The 24,092-nt window shown below is 40.2% G+C and overlaps 1 protein-coding gene across 11 annotated transcripts in view; it reads left to right on the top strand.

The window, feature by feature from the left end:
- Positions 1-24,092, top strand: part of TMEM131L (transmembrane 131 like) — an 81,218-nt gene that overhangs the window by 27,712 nt on the left and 29,414 nt on the right. For 7 of the 11 annotated variants that reach the window (XR_009747382.1, XM_061476304.1, XM_061476352.1 and 4 more), the window contains exons 4-13: positions 6,203-6,274; positions 7,514-7,637; positions 8,697-8,813; positions 10,849-10,959; positions 17,549-17,626; positions 19,490-19,643; positions 21,449-21,507; positions 21,872-21,980; positions 22,904-23,006; positions 23,629-23,782. Coding sequence is in view for 10 of the 11 variants with exons in the window: in XM_061476304.1 (XP_061332288.1) it covers positions 6,203-6,274; positions 7,514-7,637; positions 8,697-8,813; positions 10,849-10,959; positions 17,549-17,626; positions 19,490-19,643; positions 21,449-21,507; positions 21,872-21,980; positions 22,904-23,006; positions 23,629-23,782 (1,081 nt within the window). In the remaining variant the exon portion in view is untranslated. Of the gene's footprint in view, positions 1-6,202; positions 6,275-7,513; positions 7,638-8,696; positions 8,814-10,848; positions 10,960-17,548; positions 17,627-19,040; positions 19,206-19,489; positions 19,644-21,230; positions 21,508-21,871; positions 21,981-22,903; positions 23,007-23,628; positions 23,783-24,092 lie in introns of those variants that run through there. The other 4 variants (XM_061476312.1, XM_061476339.1, XM_061476344.1 and 1 more) reach the window with 4 other exon arrangements.

Genomic DNA, 24,092 nt, shown 5'->3' with positions numbered 1-24,092 from the left:
TTCCTATTTTCCTGTGGCCGAAACATGCAAAATGTCAGGCATGCATGCACACGTTATTTGATGGGTAACACCATTTTGGCCTTTCCTGCTTTCCACAGTCTAGGATTCAGTCCCTGATGTACATAGCATAGCTCAGAGAAAAAGACGACCATCCTTTTTCTAGAAGCAGCAGCACTGTTCTCTGGTAAAGTTGTAAGTGAATCCCTAAGGATGGTTTGCCAATCCCCAAGCATTCAGAAGCAGTGAGTCAGTCCTCCCGCTCTTCCTAGACAATGCAATGCTAAAAGTAGTGGAGTTTTTTGACTTCTGGATTTCCAGGGTTTAAAATTCATATTTTTGTTCTTTTACCTGCTGGACATTTTAAAAAATAAAAACATCTACAAAGACTGAGAGGTTCATGTGTTATCGCCTGAGTCTTAGGTTGGTACAGGGCTTTAGGAGAAGTTCCGTAAGTCTCTGGAGATGAGGTGGTTAGCATGTCAGAGCTCTGAGCTCTGGTACTGCACAGGAGCCACAGCCCTACAGGGACACCAGCACATATAGCTTGCCTGAGAGCTGTATAGGGATGTTATTTTCTGATTTCTGAGAACACTTTCTGCCTCTAGGAAAAAGGATGAATTTGGTTACAAAAAATCAGAATTTAAAAATACATCTGTTTCTGGTTTTGGCAGAGTTGCCATGATGAACTCAAGTTTTAATTTTGTTGTTTTGTTTTGATGAACTCAAGTTTTAGTTTTGCATTTCCAAACAATTTTATTGTCTCTTTCAAAGATGCTGTGTGTCTTTTCAGGAGCTGCAGTTTAACCTTCATAACTCCTGCTTGGTGCTTTTATTGCCTTTGGTAAATGGGAGGTTGAGAAGAGAGGGACAAGGGGATGTGACAAACCAAAGCTTTGAAGTAGCTCTGCAAAAGACTTTGGTTCAGCTGCTGTTTCTATGTCAGTTTCCTCTTAATTAACTGGTTTTGTGTGTCAAGATACTTTTTGTAATCAGAAATATTTACTTGGGTTTGGTTGTTCCCATAGTGTGAATCTCATCCTCTTAGTCTGCTTTTTCTTTATGAACTGTAATCTAGAGGAATGAATCTAAAATTCATCAGTAAATGAGGGGATTTTAATTTCATTTCTCTTGTTTCAGTTTACATATTAAAAACTATATTTTCCAAAACAATACATACATGCTTTCTTATCTCAAAACCTCACCCTGAGGGTTCATTAATATTCCTTCACTGAAGATACGAAGTGCCAAAATAACCAAACAGAAGTCAAATTTTACTTTATCAGCATACTGAAAAATAAAACAGTACTGCCTAAGCAGTTTCACTCAAAAAGGACCTTTTGTGTGTTAAAGAGCCCAGACCTTTTTGCCTGCTGTTTCCAAGAAAACCCCACAGCCATAAAGAAAAAGACCCAACAATAAAATGCTGTCCCCCAACTTGCTTTTTTTCATCTGCTCTGAACAAAGGGCACAAAAAGGAAGGATGAAGAAAAGCCACCAAGTGGCAATTGCAATTATTCTCAGCTACAGTAGGCTTGCTCTCTGAATCATCAGATAACATGCATTCTAAGCTAATCTAGAGTAATCAATTAAAGTAAAGAAATAAAGACACAAGGCAGACTTGAGCAAATAGAAGAAAAAGTGACACTGGGATAAACTTCCTTCCAGGAAATGTTCCTTTACTTCCAGTCAGATGCAGCTTATTCTGCAGATTGCTGAGTGTTTTCTATGTGGAATTAGATGAATTAACTCCAGTTTGAAGGTTTTTTGTTTGGTTGTTTTTTTAAAGGGGCAAAACAAAACAACCCCAAACCACAGCACAAAAACGGTGAAATTCAGAGTAGATTTGGCCTTTTGTGGGGATTTTTAGGAGAAATACTTCTCTTGTGATTTTGGCTGGTGAAGTGTGACTAAATGTTAGGAAGAAAGGTATTTTTCTGTTGGTCTTCAGGGAAATAAAAGGGCCTTTGCTTATTTGGAGCAAATGTTTGTGTGTCCTGTACACTGCATATAAATATTAGGGTTTGGGGCTATGAATATATATATACAAAATCATGGTTGTTTACCTATTTTTACTAGTTACATCGAAGAGTATCAGAACTGAAAGAAGCAAGGGCAAAACAATTTCAACTGTGTATTAACAGCGCTCTCAGCATACCATATTAGCATCCCCTTTTAGTCTCACATCAGCAGGACACCAAAATGCTCTTTTCTGATGCAGGAAATGTTGTAAAAGGGTGGAACAACTTATCCATGTTCTCTGATGCCCTTTTTCCTACAGAAAAGCACATCTGAAGCTTCTCAGTAGAGGGAATATTATGGATTAAGATTTTACAGCTCATGCTCCTTTAAACAACAACAAAACAACCCAAAGTTGCTGCCCTGTAGTGACACATTTCTGTTTGCACAGGCAGTCTGGGGGTTCTTGCATTCCTCCATCCGGCTCTTCTCCCCTGGTGTCACCCCTTCTCCTCACCCTACCTTTCCCTCCACCCCTTTTTGTCTGCTCCATGTGCACCTTTCTCCCTGGCAAGCATCCCTGGTGCTGGGAGCTGTGTGCATGCCCAGGGTTTTTCCCTCTCAGCTGGGTGTTTTCTGTGAATCACCCATCTGATGGGCAGAGCCTTGGGCAACATGGTCTGGTGTGAGGTGTCCCTGCCCATGGCAGGGGTGTTGGGTCTGTGTGATCTTAAGGTCTTTTCCAACCCAAACCGTTCTATGATTCTGTGATTCTATGAATCAGGTGATGAGCTGGAGCGGACTGGAACTGCGGGTCTCTTGGGTTCACCCTCTCTTTCCCGCCAGAGCCTGCCCCCATCTTCCCCCTGCTCTGGGTGTTCTGGGTGACCCTGTGGAGCCCTCTGTTGCCTCCCCAGTGTTTCAGCTGTCCTTTTTTGCTACAGATGGATGATCAGGGTGTCAGCATTTTAGATATATTGTGAGGATGGACAGGAGGAGGGTCTTTAAATTGTTGGGTTGGCAGTGATAATGAGGCCAGTTAAACTGGCTTTTTGATACCAAGGCAATTACTGCTGAGTTCAGAGTAGGTGCCAGGAATTTCCTTCCCGTCTTATATTTCTTATTGCCTCTCCAGTTCTGTGCTCCACTTGTGCTTGAAAATGCCCCCTGAAATGTTGGAAGTGACCTGCTATATCAAAATTTATCATTCAGAAATTGATGTTCAACTGGTCTGCCTGAAAAAACAGATGCCATGAGCGGGGAGTCTGGCTTTGTTAGATGGCATGCATAATGTGATGTTAGCTGATTTAAAAAGCAATGAAATAACAGAAGAAGCCTGGCTTCCAACTATGAAGAGGACTGTTTCTCCACATTTGTTGTTTCAAGACTTCCATTCTCAGGCTGATATTTGTGTGTCTTTCCCAGGCTTGTAAAGTTCTCGTGAAACGATCCATGTACTTTTTTGGCCATGTTGTCTACAGCCGAAAGAGAAATTTTTGGCATAATTTGAGGTGAATCTATTAGTGAGATGAGGTTCTTGAAGGGAAAAAATGCTCCAACAAACCACCACCGACCAAAAAAAACACCCAAAAGTAAATGTTTTGTTATAAAAAGTTACTTAAGTTACTTCAGCTTCTAAATGTCTTAATAAATTGCCTTTGACATTTATTTCCATGTCAGATCCCCTGCAGAGATCTGGATGTGTTGAATGGTGTTTGGAGTTCAGGGATGCAGAGGGGTGTTCTGCCAGCTTCCAGCTGGCTTTAAGAGACTTGTGGTAACCCATTTGTAATGTAGATGGGCTTTTCCCTTTTTGATGGGCAGGAGGATCCTCTGCCCATTCCTGCTATTCCAACCTGTCATCTCCCTTGGGAGAAGCGGGGAACCCCAAAACAGTGGTGAATTTCTCTTTCCACTAGCCCTGCCATTGAATAAACTCATCAGCTTTCAAGTTGGGTTTTGGCACTGCTTCGGGGCTGCTGATAAGTGGTGCAGACACCCTGGAGCTGGCCAGGGTTGTGAGCACAGTGCCCTAGGAATGTGGCAGTTCTACTTTTGGGGCCAGGCTGGGTCTAGGGGTAATTTGGCAGCCTTTGTGGGGTGCAGAGCAGAATCTGGATTACTTGTAACCACAGACTTGTTCCTGGGGTTGCTGGGGAGTGGTGTGCAGGGATGCTCTGGAATTAACTCCATGCTCAAGAGTCAGTTCAGACCCTGGAGAGTTTGTTAGCTGAGGCTTAGCTTCCTCCATCCCAGGTCCAGGCTGCCTTCTCCAGAAGGAATAGGACAGCAGCCCTGGGATCCTGCTACATCTGCTGAAGCTTCAGAGGGCTTTCCCCTTTTTCTGGCTAGGAAAGGGTTGACTGTGATTGTTTTCTAGACAGTAACACACTGCTGTTCTAAGAATCAGTGCTGCAGCATGGCCTTGTTCACCCAAACCGAATGAAATGCAGTCTTCCTACATTCAGAGCTGCATCCGCACCCTGTGGATTGGGGGCCTATTGCAGAGAGTGAGGGTTGAGAGGAAAAGTGCTGATGCTGCTAGAGCTCTGCAGAAGGAAGATTAGTAAGTCTTGGAGAGCCACTACCAATTACACTTGCTGGCACAGAGGAGCACTTGGCTTCTTGCCTTTCTCAGCAAAGGTTTTTCTGGTGGGAAAAGGTTATTTCAGCAGTACCTGCAAGATGCTAGAAACTTAAGCCATGATGGGGTTCAGGGTGATACCGCAGTGCATAAACCACAGGCTTATTTTGCCGTATATGTGTGTGCATATAAAAAAAGGATCAGAGGACCCTTAGGAAGTGTTACTTGCCCCAGATATCTGGGGATTTTACTGCAGTAATAATTTTAATTTGCGTATGTTTACAACAGCAATATTCAGACTTTCCTCCTGGGTATGTCTCTGAGGCTGACTCGGAAAAGGAAGAAGACGCTGGTTGCTGCGTTGTTTCTAGGAATGGAGAAAGAGTTGTGTGGCACAGAGACAAAATGGTTAGAAGGAGGCTGTCATTCATCCAGACTTTGTAGTTCTGCGTCATCTGTTCTTTCATTACTTTCTAGCAGCTCCCCAGAAATGCTACCTGGATGTTCTGCATTCCTCCTGCTGCAGCAGCAAGGGAGTTTGCTCCCTTGCATGAGCAGTTGTGGGGTTTTATAATCATAAACCTATTTTTTCCTGAGTGGTAATAAATTATGATGTCTGTTGGTTTGGAATATAACAACAGAATTATGTAGGTACTTTAATATATTAAAGGTGTAATGTTACAAAACTACATTTTTAAACTGGGGACCAATTAACTATACTACCACACATTGTGCAGGGCAGCTGGATAACTAATGAGACCACAGTCCATCCCTCTGTCTCAGGCTCATCCTTGCTAGGATACTTACTGTCATCATCCAGTAAAGATGAAACTGTTTCTGGCCATGCAGCATTCAGACTGCTTCTGGGAAAGTTTTCAGCAGCTTAGCACTAGGTACACACATGTAGTGAACAAGTGCTGGACTTGCTTTTTACCACTGTGGTTGTTAGGACTTGCAGAGGACAGGTTTTAATTGAGAGAGTGGTGAAGATATCCTGAGATTTCTATGTTATAAGACATAGACTCATGTTCAAATAAGGTAAAAATGTGCTAGAACTGATGGGAACTGCATTGTGAATTTTCCTAGGGCAAAGGAAAGATGATGGTGTGTGTGCTACACATTATTTCTAACTCTCTTTTGCATATAAGAAATGAGTTGGCTTTTGCATTAAAGCTACAGTTCAGCAAGCAGTTCTCTTGATGTCAACTTTTGCCTAAGCTGCTATTTACTTCTCTACCTCTGCATCTCTTGGGTGTGCTCATACCAGTGCTTGTGTGAATGTTGAATTGACAAGACTGGGGGTCTGCTCCGTGCCAATGTAGTTTTCATTCCCCAGGACTCTGAAGTTGTTGTCCCTCTGTGGTTCACTGTGCATCCCCATAAACAGGTGTATCAGCATGACTGAGGTTATCCAAGGCAGCATTGTCTTTAAAATGGGATACTTCTTAAACTGAACTTTTATTGGCATGATGTTTCCAGCACGTGCTGTTGTATGGAAACCTTCTTAAAAGGTCAGTCTTATGGCAGCGAGAGGAATGTATGAGAAGATTTGGAAATAGAGTATGGTTAGAATATAAAGAGTCAGAGTCTATCCTTTCCCTGCAGTGTTGTAGCATCATACCCACTAAATAATAGTTGTGGCCTCTTTTCCCTTTTTTTCAGCTTCTCAGCAAAGATGCCTCCAAATGGGAAGGCCTTACATTTTCACCCGTCAGTTCTGCATTTTGGAATGCAGTAAGTATCTTACATTATTGTTATTTTGATTAATAACAAAGCAGGGAGGGACAACTACACTGGGCTACATTTGAGTAAAGAGCATTAGCTGACATCTTGTCTTCTTGAAAAGAAAGAAAAATAATAAGTAATTGCCACGGAATTGAAACTGTGTTTCTTGCCTTGCAATACTTTGTAAATGAAAATCAACATAATTCTTGAAAGTAGGAAAAGGGAATAGGGAACCATCAGACATTCTGGGTACATTTCAGGTGATTCTGTGTGGATGTCCAATCAGTTCTGCGTGCTGGTTGTTCATGGAAAACTCCCTTCCTAGGGAAGTACCTGGGGGGTGCTTGTTGCTTCCTTTAACTTCTGAAGATAAAATCCAGAAAGTCCCAGGCAAAACATAGTGGTAGAATCATAGAACAGTTAGGGTTGGAAAGGACCTTAAGATCATCTAGTTCCAACCCCCCTGCCATGGGCAGGGACACCTCACGCTAAACCATGTCACCCAAGGCTCTGTCCAACCTGGTCTTGAACACCGCCAGGGATGGAGCATTCACAACTTCCCTGGGCAACACATTCCAGTGCCTCACCACCCTCACAGTAAAGAACTTCTTCCTTATATCCAATCTAAACTTCCCCTGTTTAAGTTTTAACCCGTTACCCCTTGTCCTGTCACTACAGTCCCTACTGAAGAGTCCCTCCCCAGCATCCCTATAGCTCTCCTTCAGATACTGGAAGGCGTATTTTTTTTGGTTTGGTTTGGTCTTATGTTCTCCTCTAAGAAAACTTTAAGAATTATTCTTAAATGATAATCAGCCTTTGGTCTATCAGTAACCAAAGGAAGCATGGTCCCCTTTTGAGTTAAAAAGAGTGTTTCAGGGGATGCACAGAATGAATGTATAGGATGTATTAACGAAAGCAGAAGCCTAGAGATAATGGTTGTTTTAGCTGATAAAACAAGGCTTTGGTTATTCAAACTTCTTTATTCAAAACTTTGTGCATTGTAAGTTTTCTTAAACTCCAGGTGACTGAAATGAGTTTTGGCTGAGTGCACCTCTTACATCCCAGTGTTGCTTATTTGTAGATAACAAAAGACAAAATTTGTTTGGCATGTTTCCAAAGAATAGATACGACTAGAAAATTGTTGCATATTAGTATGTTTTAGAATGATTTGTGTTTGTTGCTGTTTTGTGCATAGTCTGTGCTTATAAAGTGAATAATTTCTTTCTCTTTTCCCCCCCCCTTCTGTAGATTACTGGGGTTACCCAGAGCTAAAATGCTGCATGCCTACAACCCTAGTAGAGATAGAGAAGTTGTAGTGAATTCAGTGTTTACAGCTACTAGACAGTTTCATGTGTCTCCTGCTCATAGCCGGGTGAGTGTTGATGTACTTTTGGAAACTATGTAATGGCCCAGAGCCAAGCCTTCATGCTTCCTTTGGCCTAAGATTTTCATGCAGTGTTTTCTCTTCGTGCTTTTTTGTAGGACCTCCAAGTGTTTTTTTTTCTGTTTTGTTAGCTTTTTTTTTTTTCCCCTCACTTCTCCTTAGACTGGTAAAAGACATCCAAAACCTACAGTAGGAAATGTGTTTTACAGTAACAGAGAAGAAGAATTTTTCAGTGTTAAGGAGGAGGCTGTTTAACTCTCATTCTTCTCTAAGCAGCATTATGCAGTGATCTACAGGCATGTGGGTGTTTTACAGCCTTGAATTCTCAGTGTTTTGAATGATCTTGCCTGTTCCTCAAAACAACCTGCAGTGAAATGTTTTATGCATTTTGTATTGCAATTATGAGCATAATTACCTTATGATCTAAGACTATTATTTTCACTTTTTTTTAACAGTGTATAATAATATAATGCATGTTAAGAATTAATTGCTGTGATCTCAGTTTGATGTAGCCCACATTTATCCTCTGCTGATGTGCAAAGGGTTTTTATTATGCTTTCAACTGATTTGTGCTTTTACGATGACTGAATGGGTATTACTGTGCAGACATGAACGTCATTGTTCTTTCAGTTAGACCGATTTGGTTACTAATTGTGTTGCCTCAGTTCAGCCTTGACTCACTCAACTGTGTATCACGGGGGGAATTGATTCAGTTTGTAATAGGTATCTATATGCAGGAAGAATTTTTATGCACGCAGAGGCACAAAAAGGCATGGTTAACTTCTCGAACACAAACGAGTCTTGACTGATGAGGCCCAAGCTGACAAAGTCCAGCCATAATATGGCGAGTTGGTGTGTGGTCTCAGTTCTTCTCTGAAGTAAGAGTTGGGAGATGTGGACAGCAGAAACTTCTCAGGGCTGAGATTTGCATAATAGGATCTACAGACACGAGTGTACATGTGGAGGTGTCTGTTGGGCCGTGTGACTGAATGGTGAGTGTTGTGATCACTGGCACGGAGCAAGAAAACTTCTTTGTGGTCTCTGCAGGTGATTCCTACGATGGGAAAAATCTCTTTCAGAGTACTCTTCCTGCCAACAGAAGAAGGCAGTATAGAAAGCTCATTATTTATAAATACCTCATCTCATGGAGTACTTTCATATCAGGTAATTACTCTTCTTTTTAGCTTGAGTTTTGGATTTACTTGTGTTTTAAAAAGTGATTTTCATACATTTAGAACTTACAGACTTTCAAAGTTCATTGAATTCTTGATACATATCAGGTGGGGTAGTGTTTACAATTTGTGCTGTGTACCAGATCTCGCTAGTCTCGTGATGGCTCATACATCTATCTATATGATTAAAATTACTACTGTTAGTGCGGCTATTTGCAGTAGTAAAACAAAATGTATTTGTATATATGTACTTAAAAGATCATGGTCCTACTAGTTGGCTTCATATAACACTACAGTCTAGACTGCACTGTGCTGGAATGCATTTGTCATGAAAAACCTATTTAGGAAATACTTTAGGTGGTTTTCAGCTACTCTGTGGGATTTTATGTAAACACATTGGGGATGTAGCACAAGGTGAGAGGTTTAGGCCCTTAAAACAGGAAAGTCAAAGTAGTGGTTGTGCATTAAAGCCATCTATTGTCTGATTAATCACTGAATACAAGCCAGTCTTAAGCTTTTTTATTTTTATGAGGGACATTTTATACTCCAAATTCTTTGCTTTTATTAATTTTTTAAATAAAAAAAATCTGTCTCTGAATTCAGTGATTTACAGTGCCAGCTTTAATCAACCACCCAGCTATTCCATTCCCGTACTTAGATACTGTGCTGGAAAACAAAGCTCCTTAAATTGAAACATAGGTAATCTCAATTGAAATACCTGTTTTTTAATACATGTGTTGTATTTATCTACTGTTTATTAGAGGAAATGCCACATTTGGCAGGAACTTTTCATCAAGGTTGGGGGAAGAGTGCATTATAGAGTGATTGACCTTTACTTTCTGATGTCTCTCTTCTCCTTGCACTCACTCCTAACCCTTTGATTATTGACCTGCCTGATCAGCTCAGGCAGAGCCTTTTATCAAGTAAGTCATGGGGAAGCAGTTGTCAGTGCTACCAGAAAATGTTTGTCTCTTGTTGGACTACTGATAAAATCAGTAATGGACTGATTTTCATGAGCAGCTTCACCAGCCACTTGAAACAGAAGAAGTAGCTGCTTATGATTTCAGCTTGCATCAGGTTTAAGAGTTTCAAAATACGGCATAACTTGAGTGGTTATGGTGCTCTTGACAGCCCCAAAGTCTTGAAATATGTGTGATGTTCCTAATGCACTTATGCAAGAGTATGTACAGAAGATTCACCCAAGTGAAGTAAAAGTACCATTATAGTAAAATGTACTTTGTAAATGCCTCCATAAAAAAAAGGAAACCTATTCCCTTTGTTCTGATATTTTCTATGTAGTAGTCAGAGATCTTCAGCGAACATAGAATGTATTGTATTATCCACTTAAAAACGTGTTTTTTCTGTTATAAGAAGCAAAAAAAATAAAAATCTTTGTATACAAGTGAAAAACTCCAAGGTAATTTTCTTAACTTCTAATGATTTTATCCCCTCCCCATTATCTTGCACCTTGTTGTAAACTAAGCTTGGTGGAGCAGAATATGAGTGCAGCAAAATCACTCAACTTGCAAATTTTAATAGTGCTCTGAAAACTGTAGAATTTAATAACTAAAACAATAAAATATTTTACCCATTTTTTAAGACAAGACCATTGAATTAAATATGAAATGGGACTGGTAACAAAGTTTTCCCAGAAATAGCTGCACTGCCAAATGGTGACACATGTATTGTAATTGCCGAAAGAATAGTAAGAGAGTTTAGATACTTTCTTTTTGAGATAACCTGATGCTATGCTGGTAAGCGCTCTGTTTTGTGTTTGTAATAGTGCCTGAATGGGTGAAGATGCTAAAGTGCTGTTTATGTGTACAGTTATTTTCCACGTTGGAACTTACCTAAGTTCTCTTTCAAAAGAACTAACATGAAAACCAAATCTGTTTCTTGGGAAGATTGTTATTATTAGCAAAGTAGTTTTGTAAGTTACCGTGATAACTGAAATACTAGGTGTTAATGTTAAAATGTTATATGTTATGTTAAATGTTAATGTTAAAACATTTTGTTTTTAACTCCAGGTTTTTGGAACAGGAACTCTGATGCCCTCTCCAGAAGAACCTAGAATGCAGCTACCAAGCACCTACTTACTGCTTCCACACATTCAAAACATCCGGGCGTCACACACACTGGTACAGTATACATTTCAAATGGAGATGAAACATAAACCTTCTTAGGCATGAAAGGGTTTTGTCCTCAGGTTGCTGGGATGCAAGGAACATTAACAAAGAGTCCAAGTATCAGTGATGACTGCAAGAAAGAGGTTGTGAGATACAGGGCTACTGTGATCAGCTGGTATTCTGGTTTTCTGGAAGTCTTTGGCATTTAAACTGTTCCTACTTGTTCATGCTCCTGTGGTGTGGTGTTGTCTCAGTTGTGCCACCAGAACTATTTGTGAGGCCCTGCTCTGAACTAGACTGGAGGATTGACCTGTCCTTAAAAAAATAAACTTTGTATTATAAAGGCAGGGAGGTGGGCTGTTTTGGTTTGTTCTGTTTTTTACTTCAGGCCTGTTCCCCATGCCAGCTCACAGCAGGGCTGTGCCAACAGTTTGCCACAGTTAAAAAGTGTGATGTACTGTGTGGATGAGAATGAGAGGTGGGAGTCAGGCTGCAGTATCCCCTCCTGCTCATATTGGTGCTGAAGATAACCGGGCTTGCTTACCTCGGCTTGACTAAAGCAGAGAGCTCTGGAGAATACAGCAAGGTGGATTTAAGAGGTGTATCTATTTCAGTTGAAAGAAGTTTTAACAATTTCTGTCATTTGGCTGCAGTTGCAGGTATTTTCATAGTCTTAAAGGCCATACAGAGCCTTTCAGGTGAATAAGGAAAAAATGATCTTTCAAATTTCCTTTTGTATTATGCACAGATTTAGTTTTTTCAAAAACATATTTAGAATGTCTTAGCATGTAACAGAATTTAATCTGCTATCTATATGTGAGCTGTGTTGATTGCCTTCATGATGTAGTTTTCTGTACCTGAGAAGAATTCTCAGCTTAGGTAATGTTTTTCAGTCGGCTGCATATATGTTAGGTCACTCTACCTCTAGCTGAGGATAATGCATGATTTCCTTCTCTTCCTTTCTTTTCCTTTGTACCAGTTTCTGTTGTAATCACACAGGCGTGGTTGCTTGTGAGTGTACACATAACTCTTGCAAAGAAGCCAAAAGGCTTCAGGTTTTGTGATTTGGGGTGCAAAAGGTAGAACTAAGAAGGCTTTTCTTGGATGCTGTTAATGATGTGTCTCTGCATCTTCATGTCTAGCTCAATGAGGTATTGTCAGCTACTGTCTGAAGTTTGAATGCAGACTGCTGCTTCACAGTACTGACTGAATTCCTGAGTAGAGAAGTTTTGTGAAGCACTTGACATTGTCCTTAATGTATCATGAGGAACATTTATTTGGGTGTAATTTTCCTGTAACTGAGGAATTCGTCTTCAGTTCACAGGTACCCATTTGGACAGAAGTGCTGCAGCAGGGGGAGCAGCTTCTCGGCTCAAGGTGGTAGACAAGATCTACATAATACTGAAGGGGACCTAATGGCTCAAGTTTGGGTTCCATTTAGAAAAATCATAGAGTGGTTAGAGTTGGAAGGGACCTTAAAGCTCATCCAGTTCCAACCCCTCTGCCGTGGGCAAGGGACACCTTCCAATAGACCTGGACTCAAAGCCCCATTCAACCTGGCCTTGAACACTGCCAGGGATGGGGCAGCCAAAGCTTCTCTGGGCAACCTGTGCCAGGGCCTCACCAGCCTCGCAGGGAAGAATTTTTCCTAATATCTAATCTGACTTTCCCCTCTGTCAGTTTAAAGCCATTCCCCCTTGTCCTGTCACTACATGCCCTTGTAAAAAGTCCTCCAGATTTCTTGTAGGCTCCCTTCAAGTATTGGAAAGCTGCTGTAAGGTCTTGCTGGAGCTTTCTTTTCTCCAGGCTGAACAACCCCAACTCTCAGCCTATCTTCAGACAGCTGTCCAGAAGTACCTCCTTCAGTTAACCTTCCTAATATTCTGATCCAGATACCATAAAAATTGATATGATTCTGATTTGTCCAGTTTATATTATAGGCTCAGAAGCTGTGAAGAAGAGAGGTATATGAGGTTTGAGTGAATGACTACACATGGGAGAACTTAAAGATACAAAGCTATTAAACACACAGTGGAGATCTGTAGTGAAAAAGCATTTGAAACAAACCATACTCACTTAACTGTGTGTGTTTGCTTTCCCCTGTTTATTTTTACTGAGGTAAAATACCACTGTAAGTTCAGGATAGCATAAGCCTCATTTACACATCTCTTGTCATCTTGGGGTGCATGAGTTGTCACCTTGGGCAGCAGTGTCTAGTTTGATACACCATAGGTATCCTTCCCTTCAGAGTCTACTGCTTGGAAACCTGTGAGAAAGCTGACTCACTGAGTGCTGCATGGTGTGTGTCTGTTTTTTGCCTCTGTGTCTACTGTTCTAAAGGTGGTTTGTTTAAGCTGACTTCCTTGATCATAAAGGCCTTGGTAAGAAAGTAACATCAGTTAATCCCATCATGTGCTTGGTAAAGTGGCTTCTCAGAACTGCTCGAGGCATTGTTACCATAACCCCAAATACTTGTTGTTATTCCTTTGATGGTTGGAGTCCTACACCTGACTTCCAATGTAAACGGCTTTGTGGATGGTTTATATTTGTTAGGATATGCATTTAGTTTATATAACTCCTGCTGCTGTCATGGTATAAGCCCAGGAGCATTTGTAGGAGTCATTGCATGTTTACCTTACCAAGCTGAACATTCTATGCTCTGTAGTATCTTCTTCAGTGATGGGCTGTCCATTTCTTAACCAAATTGACAAACTGTTTCTGCAGCTTCTCCAATTTGTAAAACTTCTTTTCAAGGTGATTGGCCAGAACTGTACATAGGGATAGGGATGAAATTTTGTCTCTACAGAGCATTTATATTGAAATATGATGTATCTGTGGGAATTATAGAGGAAAGTTTACCTCTGTAGTAGTATTTCCATTGGAAATACAGTTTATGTTTGTAATTTTTTGTGGAAAATAAATGCCTATTGATTTTGTGGCTCTTTTTTATCCTTTAGTAGACAAAGGTGCACAGGCTTTTCTTTTTTCTTCATCATTCCCCCAGGGTTTTTTAGCAGAAACTCTGAGATTAATAAGGAAAGAAAAAGAAAGACAAAGTTGCCTTCTCTGCTGTTGAATTTCACTCTCTTTCTGTTATTATTTTCAAAGTTTCAGCTTCTGAATGGTTCAGGATGAGCATGCTCTGGCTGTGGTCCTGGATCCCAGGACTTCTGGGCTCCTGGCTCACTCAATCGGGAGGAAAGAAGACCTGTCTCCCAACACTGTGAATTCACAGTATGTCCACGTGGCCAGTCAGCAGCGGCTAGTTACCACTAAGCAGTAACAGATGGTGGAGCACATATAGGTCATCTTTTTTTATCCAACTTCTGGATGTAGTCTTTGCTCCACTTGTCTGGGTTTTGGCATTGTTTAATATTTGGATGGCACTGACAGGGCAGCTACATCAGTGCCTCTTTATGTTCAAAATGCTGTACAAACACACTGGAAATATCAATGGAGGAGTGACCTGCAAGGTGGAGCATCTTATCGTAGGAGACACAGGCATCACTTTGCTGACTTCCCAGAGGAGTTCAGACTTTATGAACCAATGTAATGTTGCAAATACTGGCAGGAATCCAAGACTTTAAGCTGCGTTTTGTGCCAGTAGACAGAAGATCAAAGAAGCAAATACGTGCAAGTGTGGTGCTTGGGTGTGGAGAAGGAAGGTAGTTGGACAGTAGTTTTCTTGGTGTGCCAACCTGATAACTGCCTGCAAAAAACTGATGAAACCCTGCTGAATCATTGTTACAGGGACAGTTAATTAACACCATTCAGAGCGGAAAAAGCTCTTTAGGGCCAGGGCTAGTCCAGGACAGAAACTCTGAAGTATCAGACTGCAGGAAGAAGGGGGGGCTTGTTCAGTGCTTGCTCTTTTTTGATTATCCTGTAGCCAAACTCCAGGAAGTGGTTTGGACTCTACAGTCCCAATTGTGTTGCAGGACCATCTTTGTGAAAATCTTGTTTAGAGCCATTGACAGGCACGTAAGACAGAATTCTTTCCCTAGAAGTGACTCTGGGTCTGTGGTTGTTTGGTGGCTTTTGAGCTGGCCCGTGCCAGCTGTCCTGTGGGTGCTCTGTCTCTCTTTTGGAGTATGAATTATTTCCTAAGTAATTGCCTACTGTAGTGTCCCCCAGTGGGAATCCTCGACCTTTGCCAGGAGAGTGGAGCTCCTTGCAGATCAGATGGTTCAGGTTTTCAGGGTGGGTTTTTTTTTTTTTTGACAGAGGCCTCTGTTTCTTTAAATTTAAAGTGTAAGAACTTGCCAAAACTGGCAAGAATTTAGCTTGTGTGGCTTCTATCAGACTTCTCTATTCAGCGCACATAGGATTTGTGTGTCCTGAGAGTGTGTGTATGCGCAAGTATATATGCCTGCATATACAAAATAGAGGCACCAGGTAATGATGTGGCAGTGGTTGTACTGCTTTGCAGCACTCTCTCTGACTTTTCCCTTGTGCCGTGCCTCTCTATTGCAGTTCTCTGGTGCAAACATATGCTGCATAACTCAGGTCCCTGCTCTGATTCATAGGCAGTGATATTTACAGTGTAAGCGGAGTGCTTGTGCTGCTGGGAGATGTGGACATGGTCCTGGGTTTGTCTTGGAAACTCAGCCTCTGACAGTGTTTTCTTCATAGATGCTTTATCTTCGCTTTATGGTTAACACAGCTGTCCTACCAGTGCTGTAAGATAGTGGGCATGACAGTTATGCATCTGTTGTCTGCCTTAGATAAATGAAAACCCTTTTCCTTTTCTGAAGATAGCTTCTCGGGTTGGGGGGGGGGGGGGGGGGGGGGGGGAGTGTGTGTGTGTCAATCGTGCAGAAAACAGATCAACATCAAATACACCCCAACTGCATTTTTTTCATCTCTGTGTGGTACATTAGCAGCTTCAATTTTAAGGTGACAGCAGTTTTTCATGTTAGATGTATGCCATGGCAAAACTGGAAAAAAAAAAAAAGAAGTTTGGAAAAATGAGTTAGCTTTTTTAATAGGGGTATGCAGTCTCAAACTTCTTTAAACTACAATAGTATTGAATTAAAGACTAACAACTCCTTATGTAGGACCGGGAAGGTGGTATTCTCTCAAGAACCACTGAGAAAGGAAGCCTAAGCATCAAGGTTTATCTGACCAGAAAAGCAGCCCCAAAATTGCTCTCTGTGTAGTCTTACTGCCTCATTAAAGCTACACTAGCAGTCATGGCTGTGAGAGATTAGGAAGTGGTGCATGTTTTGGAATGGAATGGGGTTTTATTTCTGCTCTTGATGAGGACAAAAGCATTTGTCAAAAAGAAGGGTGGCAGACGTTCGTGTTCCCCTAAGAGCTGCGATGGGGACAGGGTTTGGGAGGTGGATCTCCACCTTTGCAGAGGTTACATCGCCCTCTTGTGTGAAGTCCCAGTCATTTTGGTATGAAATTTGTTTGAATTGAGAATGCAGAATGTCTGTATGTTGGCTTTCTTTTGACTGTGCTTGTGTAAAACTGGACCCCATGAAACGCCACGCATGTGGTAAATCTACTTTCGGCTCAGGTGCACCCTGTCCCCTTCTGCCTGTCCCAGGGAGATGCAGAATAGGGCGCTGGATACTGAAAAAAACTTTGATTCACAGTTTAGCTTTTCAGCATTATTGACATTATGTAGACATAATGTAATATTGACATAATATATAGTAATGATAATTGCTATAAATATATAATAATACATAATGATAATTATTATAAATAATATAATATTGACATTGTCAATAATTGGCATTATAGACATTCTTTAAAGTCAATTGCATTGACATGTGCAGAAAGTTGAACCTGCAGATACCCCACTCAGATATTTAGTTAAGTATCTCAAGAGAAACTGGGGGGAGTTCCATGTAAGTCTCAAAATCACTAGTTAGTTTTGCTGTAATTAAGGCTCTGATAGAGTGACAGGTCGGGCATTCTAATTTATTTTTGTTTTTAATTTAGTATCAAGATATTCTGACTGAGCAGTTTGTGCAACTAATTTGGCAGTCCAAAGATTTCCAAAGAGCTTTCATGAACTATACTGGGCTTTGTTGGTGCTGTTGCCCCATTAGATTTATGAGTGCTTTACAAGCTGGCACAATCAGTGTTGTCTTCTCTTTTCCCTTTCCAAATGAACAAAAAGGCAAAACAAGTATTTTCTGTCTGTCCATTTTGGCATGAAGCCTGTGTATCAGACCATGGCCAAGAAGCACTATGTTCTTTGTAGTATCTAATCGGCAACAAAAATACACAGAAAACAAGGAAAGAAGCTTTTATACTACACAGAAAAGGCTCTCTTGAATACAGTTTATTGAAACATGAAAGTTCATAAGCATTGCTCATGTTCATTCTGTATAAATATTTAATATTCATGTAGAATAATAGTTTGATGAGTAAGCAGGTATTGACAGAGTTCCTGAGAATTGGAGATTGATTATTCACCTACTGTATACAGCAACTGTATTTATTTTTTTAAATTTTCTTACATTTCTGTGTCATGCATATGTGGAAACAGTCCTGTTATCCTTATAAATTGTGGTGTGTGAATCGGATTTGAAGCACATTTGAATCAGATGTTTGATGTTTTCTTCACTTTCCTTGCTTACAGGCAGAAACTACGAATGCCAGTCTCTTACGTGTTCACCTTGAATGCAGTTTACCTAATGATGCATATCAGCAAGTTAAGGTGTGTTTTATCATAATTTTATACCTATTTAAGTCTTACTTCAGTTGAAGTTTAGAGGGGTACTTTCCACAGCTCTAAAAGTTTTAGCAACAATGCAATATCCAGTGCCTTAGTTTAAAGGGAAACTGTGCTTTTACCTATGCCTTTATAAAACTGTACCCTGTGGTATACATGAAATGTCACATACATTACGCTATAACCTTTAGAAGAAGGGAGTTGGAAAAAGACATCAAATATCTCCATGCCCCCCCTCCCTCAAGTCCAAACCAGCAGGCTAAGTGTTTTAATGTGTAGATATTATATTACTTCTATGAGGTACATAAGTGATTAGATGCCTGTAATTCCCTTTCTCCAGAAGCATTTCACAAGTTTCTGATTCACACTGACAAGAAATCAATGAGCTGGGAAGCTGAAGTCTGGGCTCTGTGCTCAAGAGGCTTTGAAGGTGGCTTTGGCATTGGGCAGAGCTGAGGAGGGGTGAGCTTGCTAGCAGAAAAGCCCCCTCCAAAACCTCTGAGCATTCAGGACAGTAGGTCTCTCCATCCTCCTGGGCAGTGCTATCTATTTTTCTTCTCTCCTTAAATGTCCTTGCACAGTAAATGGGTATTGGTTTACAGTGCTAATGGTATTTAATGGGGTAGTTGGATCAGATAGATAGGCTTGTGCTGTGGTCTGAAGCATCTTCCATCAAGTGTGACAAGGCCTGGACTCTATAGCTGTATTCCTGTATGTTACATGTCACAGTGACCCTGTGCTGTTTACTCCCATGTTTGATTCTTGCATTACATTGGTGAATAACGCTAAGCTTGAGATGCACCTGAACTTTTGAGATTGCATGTAGTGCACCTGCTTGCTCTTTGGTGTGAGCTTTCCAGGGGCACAGCATCCCTGTGCTTCAGTTTCCACAGTGGCCTCCTCTCCTGCTCCTGACAGCCATTTCATGTGCGATGGTTTCTTTGATGCTGTTTGAGCAGTGAACTGGCATTCCATTCCCAAAGACTCTTCCCTACTCCCACTGTACCTCCTTGTGACACTTCAGATTAGCTGAAGGTGTGTTGCTACCGCTTCATGAGAGCACTTTGCATGCCAGGAGTGGTTTTCTCCTCTTCCTCCCGAGCAAACTAGTCCTCTTGGTGGGGCATTGAAGCCTAACGACCTTCATGGTGTGATGCAGGACCAATTTATGTTATTCACTGTTGATTATCTAGTTTTGTTTCTCATTGTTGGCGTGAATTTTTTGTGAAATGGTGTCTGTGTCTTTGTAGTTGCTGAGACTCAGCTGTCTTAACAGCAGCCACTAGTTAGAGAAGGCAGTTAAGACCCTATTTGTGTTTATCTGAAGTATTCTAGCCAGACGACAGTGTTTTCTATTAAGAATTGTACATGTATGTTTGTTTTTTTAAAATTACTTCAGTGAGAAATGGAGACAAAAAACACAGGATTTGGAAAAATTAACTATAAACAGACCAGTGAACATGAGCTGTCTTCCTACCATTAAGACACATGCATCAGTCTGTTTATGGCACATTTTATTGAAGGCAGAGGATTTAACAAAGGAAACTGTTTTGCAGTCCCTGAGGTGAGACTGACTAAGACAGTTAATAAATTTGCATTCTTTAAAGGTTCAGTGTCCTTTTCAGTTGTTTTTAGTCTTTGTTTCTGCTGTGCTGCTTGTACCCACACTGTCTTTGGTTTCTGCTGAGATTTTAGCTGAGGTCCTAATTACTCCTGTTTTGCCAGCGCCAAAGTGCTGGTAGCCTTCTCTTTTAGCTAATACCTTTGATTAACTTCTAAAAATACCTTACTGTACTAATTTTTTCCTCTCACACCACATACACACCGTATCCCCTTGTCTCGCTCCAGAGTTGCTGTTTTATGTCTGATGACCCAGTGCTGCTAGAAATGAGCTTAACGGTAAGAATGGAAAATGCCCAACAAGATTTTGTGGAGCACAGACAATACTTACTGGAGAATCTTTTTGTAGTTTATGTAGCAATGGAAAATACGAAGACCTTGGGTAAGTCCTAAATATGACTGTTAATTGTAATAAAACTTGGTTTTATACATAAGTTGTAATTTGATGTGCTAAATTTAGTCAAATTCAGTGGCAGCCAAATTGTGCAAGTAAGGGAAAAAGCTAAGTGTTGACAGTTAAACACAGCTTGTCAGCTAGTTTGTTTAAGGCAGTTACTGTGAGCACAGTGCTCTTTACGAAGGTAATGATTGTAAAGTTGTAAACTACTTCTGTTTCATTCTTTAGTCCCTCATAGTATGGGAAAATGTCATGGTCCTTTGATTTCTACAGCTGCATTTCTGGTTTCACATTAATTAAATAAACCATAATATAACTGTGAAGGCAGAATGGTTTGTACAGCACTGGGAATAGTAGCTGTTGTGGAAAGTAGGGTAGTGAGGTAGTACAGATGTGCGCATTATTTGTTCCTGTAAGCTAGAATTCCACAGGCAAAACAATCAACTCCTTGCAGATTTTTTATGCTACATCATTTGGGTGAGCAAATCCTTTAAATCCAGGGGATTTTACATTACATACGGAGCTTTGCAGTCTGTCTGAATAGTTTCTTTTAGACATTTCTGCCAGTTTTACTTTCTGATTAAAGAAGAAAGAATTGCTTAGGAATCCATATTAAAATAATATTTTTTTAACATACTAGTGAAAAGAGAACATGATCTGTTTTCTTTTGAGAAGTTCTGTTTAAGATCTAGTCACAAAACAATATATGCTTTTTTTCCTGTGCCTGTTCTGAGATGTGATATTTACATAGAGTGGAAACTGAAAAACCCTCTGTAAACCTAGTTTCTCTGCCAGTGAGATGCCAGTGCTTTGTTTTGCTGAGTTGTGGGCATACATTTGTTCTGATGCTGGCAGAGAATTATTCACATCTGTTGTGTCAAGGGTGCTTACTGTTAACACTTTTGATGGTTAAATAATAGAAGTATGCTCTTAAGACTGTTTTTTATTAAATAGAATGCAGTTGTAAGTCCTCACTACGTTAGAGTTTGGTCTAGGACTTGCTGTCAGTGGGAAGTTCCAGGTCTTGCTCCATTTGATATGGTGCTTTACCATATCAGACAGCAGTGCTTGCTTGCCTTTGATTTTTATAATTAAATGAGATGTGGTCTTGAGAGAAAGATCTGGCAAAAGGGAATACGGTGCTGTGTTAGTCTCCATGTACAGCATGTGTGTTAGCACTTAGAGCGGGACAGCAGATAGGCAAGGTCTGCACAGGGGAACTAGCCACCTGGAAAGATTGAAGAGTATGTGCTTTAAGCAGCTGTGGGTATGTGGACCATCTGCTCATTCAAAGTCAGTATCTTGAACCAGCTTCCCTTTTGGAATCTGGCACCTGTAGTGTTCCTTTCAAGCAGCTGAGCAAAGCACACTGATTATTAGAAATTGTGCCTAATGAACTGGGAGAATGTCTTTTTATGTCAGCCTGCATCTACTAATGTAATTAAAGCATAAGCAAGGGTAAAAGCTCAGGTAGTCTTCCATCATGGAAGTATGATGACCATCCTGGTATAATAGTCACCTCTTGTTCTGTCCCTCTGCTCTTCTTTTGGTCCTCTGCATGTTTTTGATGTTTGCCTTCATATTTATGGCCAAAGTGCTTGGGTGGATTTTTACTCCTTTATGAAATGATTGCCAGCTCGAGATGTGAATAGTTCCTCCTTTTTACAAGGGTAGCTGTTGCACAAAGATTCTTATACTTAAATTGGGATTCCTTCTCATATGAGTATCTGACAAAGCAAGAGTGCTTCTGTCCTTGGTCAACTTACATCAGTGTTCATTCTTTTGGACAGGTGATTCCTCAGTAGATGTATACGTCATGCATTCTGGGAGCAGCCTTGTACATATACAGGTAATTGTGAGAATAAGGAAGTCGTATTTTAGGGTTTTGAATTTGATTGGGGAATTAATTAGGCCACTGGTTTACTCTGTAATAGCAGATTGATTTTCCTGGTAGCAAATGTCATGCCTCTATATTTTTAAAGGTGCCCAGATATCTAATAGGTCTTTTCGATGATGATGTGTAGTTCAGTGATGGGTTTTGTTAAGAGACATAAGAGTTGTTAACTTGAATAAAAATCCATGGGTTCATTTAAAAGATGTGAGAAAATGGCAGATATTAGCTTGCAAATTTGACAAGAAGATACACTAATACCGGAGCAGCGCTAATAATGCTAGTATTTCTAGAAGGATTATTGTGTCTTGTCTTCATGCAGGAAATACGGCAGTTGTCACAAAAAGAAACGTCACCTGTGCAGTTTGAGCCAGTACTGCTATCTTCATCATCTACTAACTTTACAAAAGTTGCCTCTATTTCTTGTAAAGGTACAGTGTACTTATAATATGATTAAACAGGATTTTATTGTAAAAGGGTAGCTTTTTATTTCATCAGATAAAAGACCCTGAAAGATCTCAAAATCAACTTACTTGGATTTTTTTGAGAGGGAGGCTGAACTCTTTCTTCAAACTGTTTCCACCATTTTGGTGTATATATGCTTTCTCTTTTGCTGATTGAAGGTTCTAAGCTATACATATTACAAAAAAAGGGAAGAAAGCATTTGCTAAAATGTTAGCTGATTTTCAGTAAGCATAATTACTGAATATGCTTTTTCAACATCCTTTTATAATTTGTGGTTATTTTTCTGTTTCCAATATATCTTCTTAAAGGCTGTTGTGCTTGGGTGGTCATTTTCTGACATTTCTTGGCAGGATCATTGACGAGGCTTGCCTGGGACCAGGCGTGTTTGTGGAAGAGCAAAGATTAACATTTAGGCACTCCTGACTCCAGCCTGTTTCCTATTCTGACCGCTAGACTGCAGTGCATTGACTTTAAATGTTTATGAACCAGGCTGCTTTCATAATAATGCTGGGACTTCTTTTTCCTAGAAAAGAGTGAAAATAAGAAGAAAGGACTATATTTTAAGTGATTGCTTTTTTCAGAACAGTATTTCATTTATTAAAAGGAGGCAGTGTGCACTGATAAGTAAAAATGCTGAGCCAGTGACACCTGGCTAAAATTGGTTGGGTTGCTCTTCACAGCCTTTTTGTGTATGTGTTTTTGGAAGGTGTGTAGCATTCATAAATTCTTCTTAAAGCAAAGCGTGGAACCTCTGAAAATCAGGACATAAGTGATTAGATGCTTAGTTCACCTGTGTTAGAATTGGACTAACAAGTGTTCCCCTTTGTAGTGTTTTTCCAAACCCTCATGTGAAAATTGTTCTGGCTGATGTTGTCTGTTCTTTGCCCAGCTGCATCCTGTGACAGTGAAAGTCGTTATGGTGACAAGAAGAGTAATCAGTTGGAAGGCACTGCAACACTAAAAGCCTGTCTTTCTTGTCCTGTGATGGAAGGGTAGGTTGACAATGGATTTTTGTTTGTTTGTTAACATTCACGATATTGTCAGAAGAATATTGTACCCTACTTTAAGAGATGAGGTTAGCTTGTTTTGTCACTGAACAATTCCAGGAAAAGTGACGAGGCTTCTTGCTATTGTTACTGTGTCGTTTGCCGAAACAGAGCTGTGACATTTCAAGTAGTAGTTCTGTATTTTATCCAAGAAGAATTTCAGGAGCCAATAAAGAGGTATGCCTTAGCAGCTCATATCATATAAATGTTGCTTAGAGTCTGTGATGAAATTTGTTATGCAGAACCAGGATAGTTATAGAAAAAATGTGGAGTCTTTTCTTCTTTCACAAATTTCATCCAAGCTACCATATTCCAAAGCAGTAGGTAGTGATATACTATATAGCACAGGAAGAGTGTAAACCTGCCTACCTCTTTTGCATTGCTCCTGTCAATTTTTACTTTGATATTGTATGTAAGTATTCCAAAGGAAATAATTCTGTTCTTTCTCCTTAAAACCTTAAAGGAGCATCGTTATGCAAGAATACTAGTTATATGCTTGTGTGGACCTCTTATGTGTGCGCAAGGACAGTTGCAGACGTATTTATTTTTCTTCTGCATTTACTTACAGGTATTTTGATGTAGATCCTTCTGCAGCATTGTTTCATATAGAACCACATCATAATACTTCAGGATTTTGGTCCATATGGTTTACAAACAATTTTGACTTCAGCATTGAACTGACAGAAGTCTTCATAGCCAGAGAAACAAAAAACGTTTTAAAGGTAAGCTTTTTTTCTGCTTCAAATATTGTTTTGTCTTTGATTTAGGGATACAGTCCTTCAACATACAAAATAGATCCTTTGAAGAACTCTGTGTTCTCAGAGCTGGTTGAAATCAGTTAAAAATAAAGGTATTTGTATGGCCATAAATGTTAGGTTCTGAAGAGCTTACTCTCTCAACAGGCATTATTCACTGTCCGGCTTGTTTTTGCATTGTTTCATTAACAACTGTTCTTTCATTTGAGTTGCAGCTACAGATGCATCAAATTATATAACATTGCTCTGTTCTCAGAATTGTTGCATGTGTGTTTGT

The sequence above is a fragment of the Pezoporus flaviventris genome, unplaced genomic scaffold (assembly GCF_033815535.1).
Source record: "Pezoporus flaviventris isolate CSIRO_AGI_PZ_B2104156 unplaced genomic scaffold, CSIRO_AGI_Pfla_v1 ptg000002l, whole genome shotgun sequence".
NCBI lineage: Eukaryota > Metazoa > Chordata > Aves > Psittaciformes > Psittacidae > Pezoporus > Pezoporus flaviventris.
This window is presented reverse-complemented; position numbering and strand designations above follow the sequence as displayed.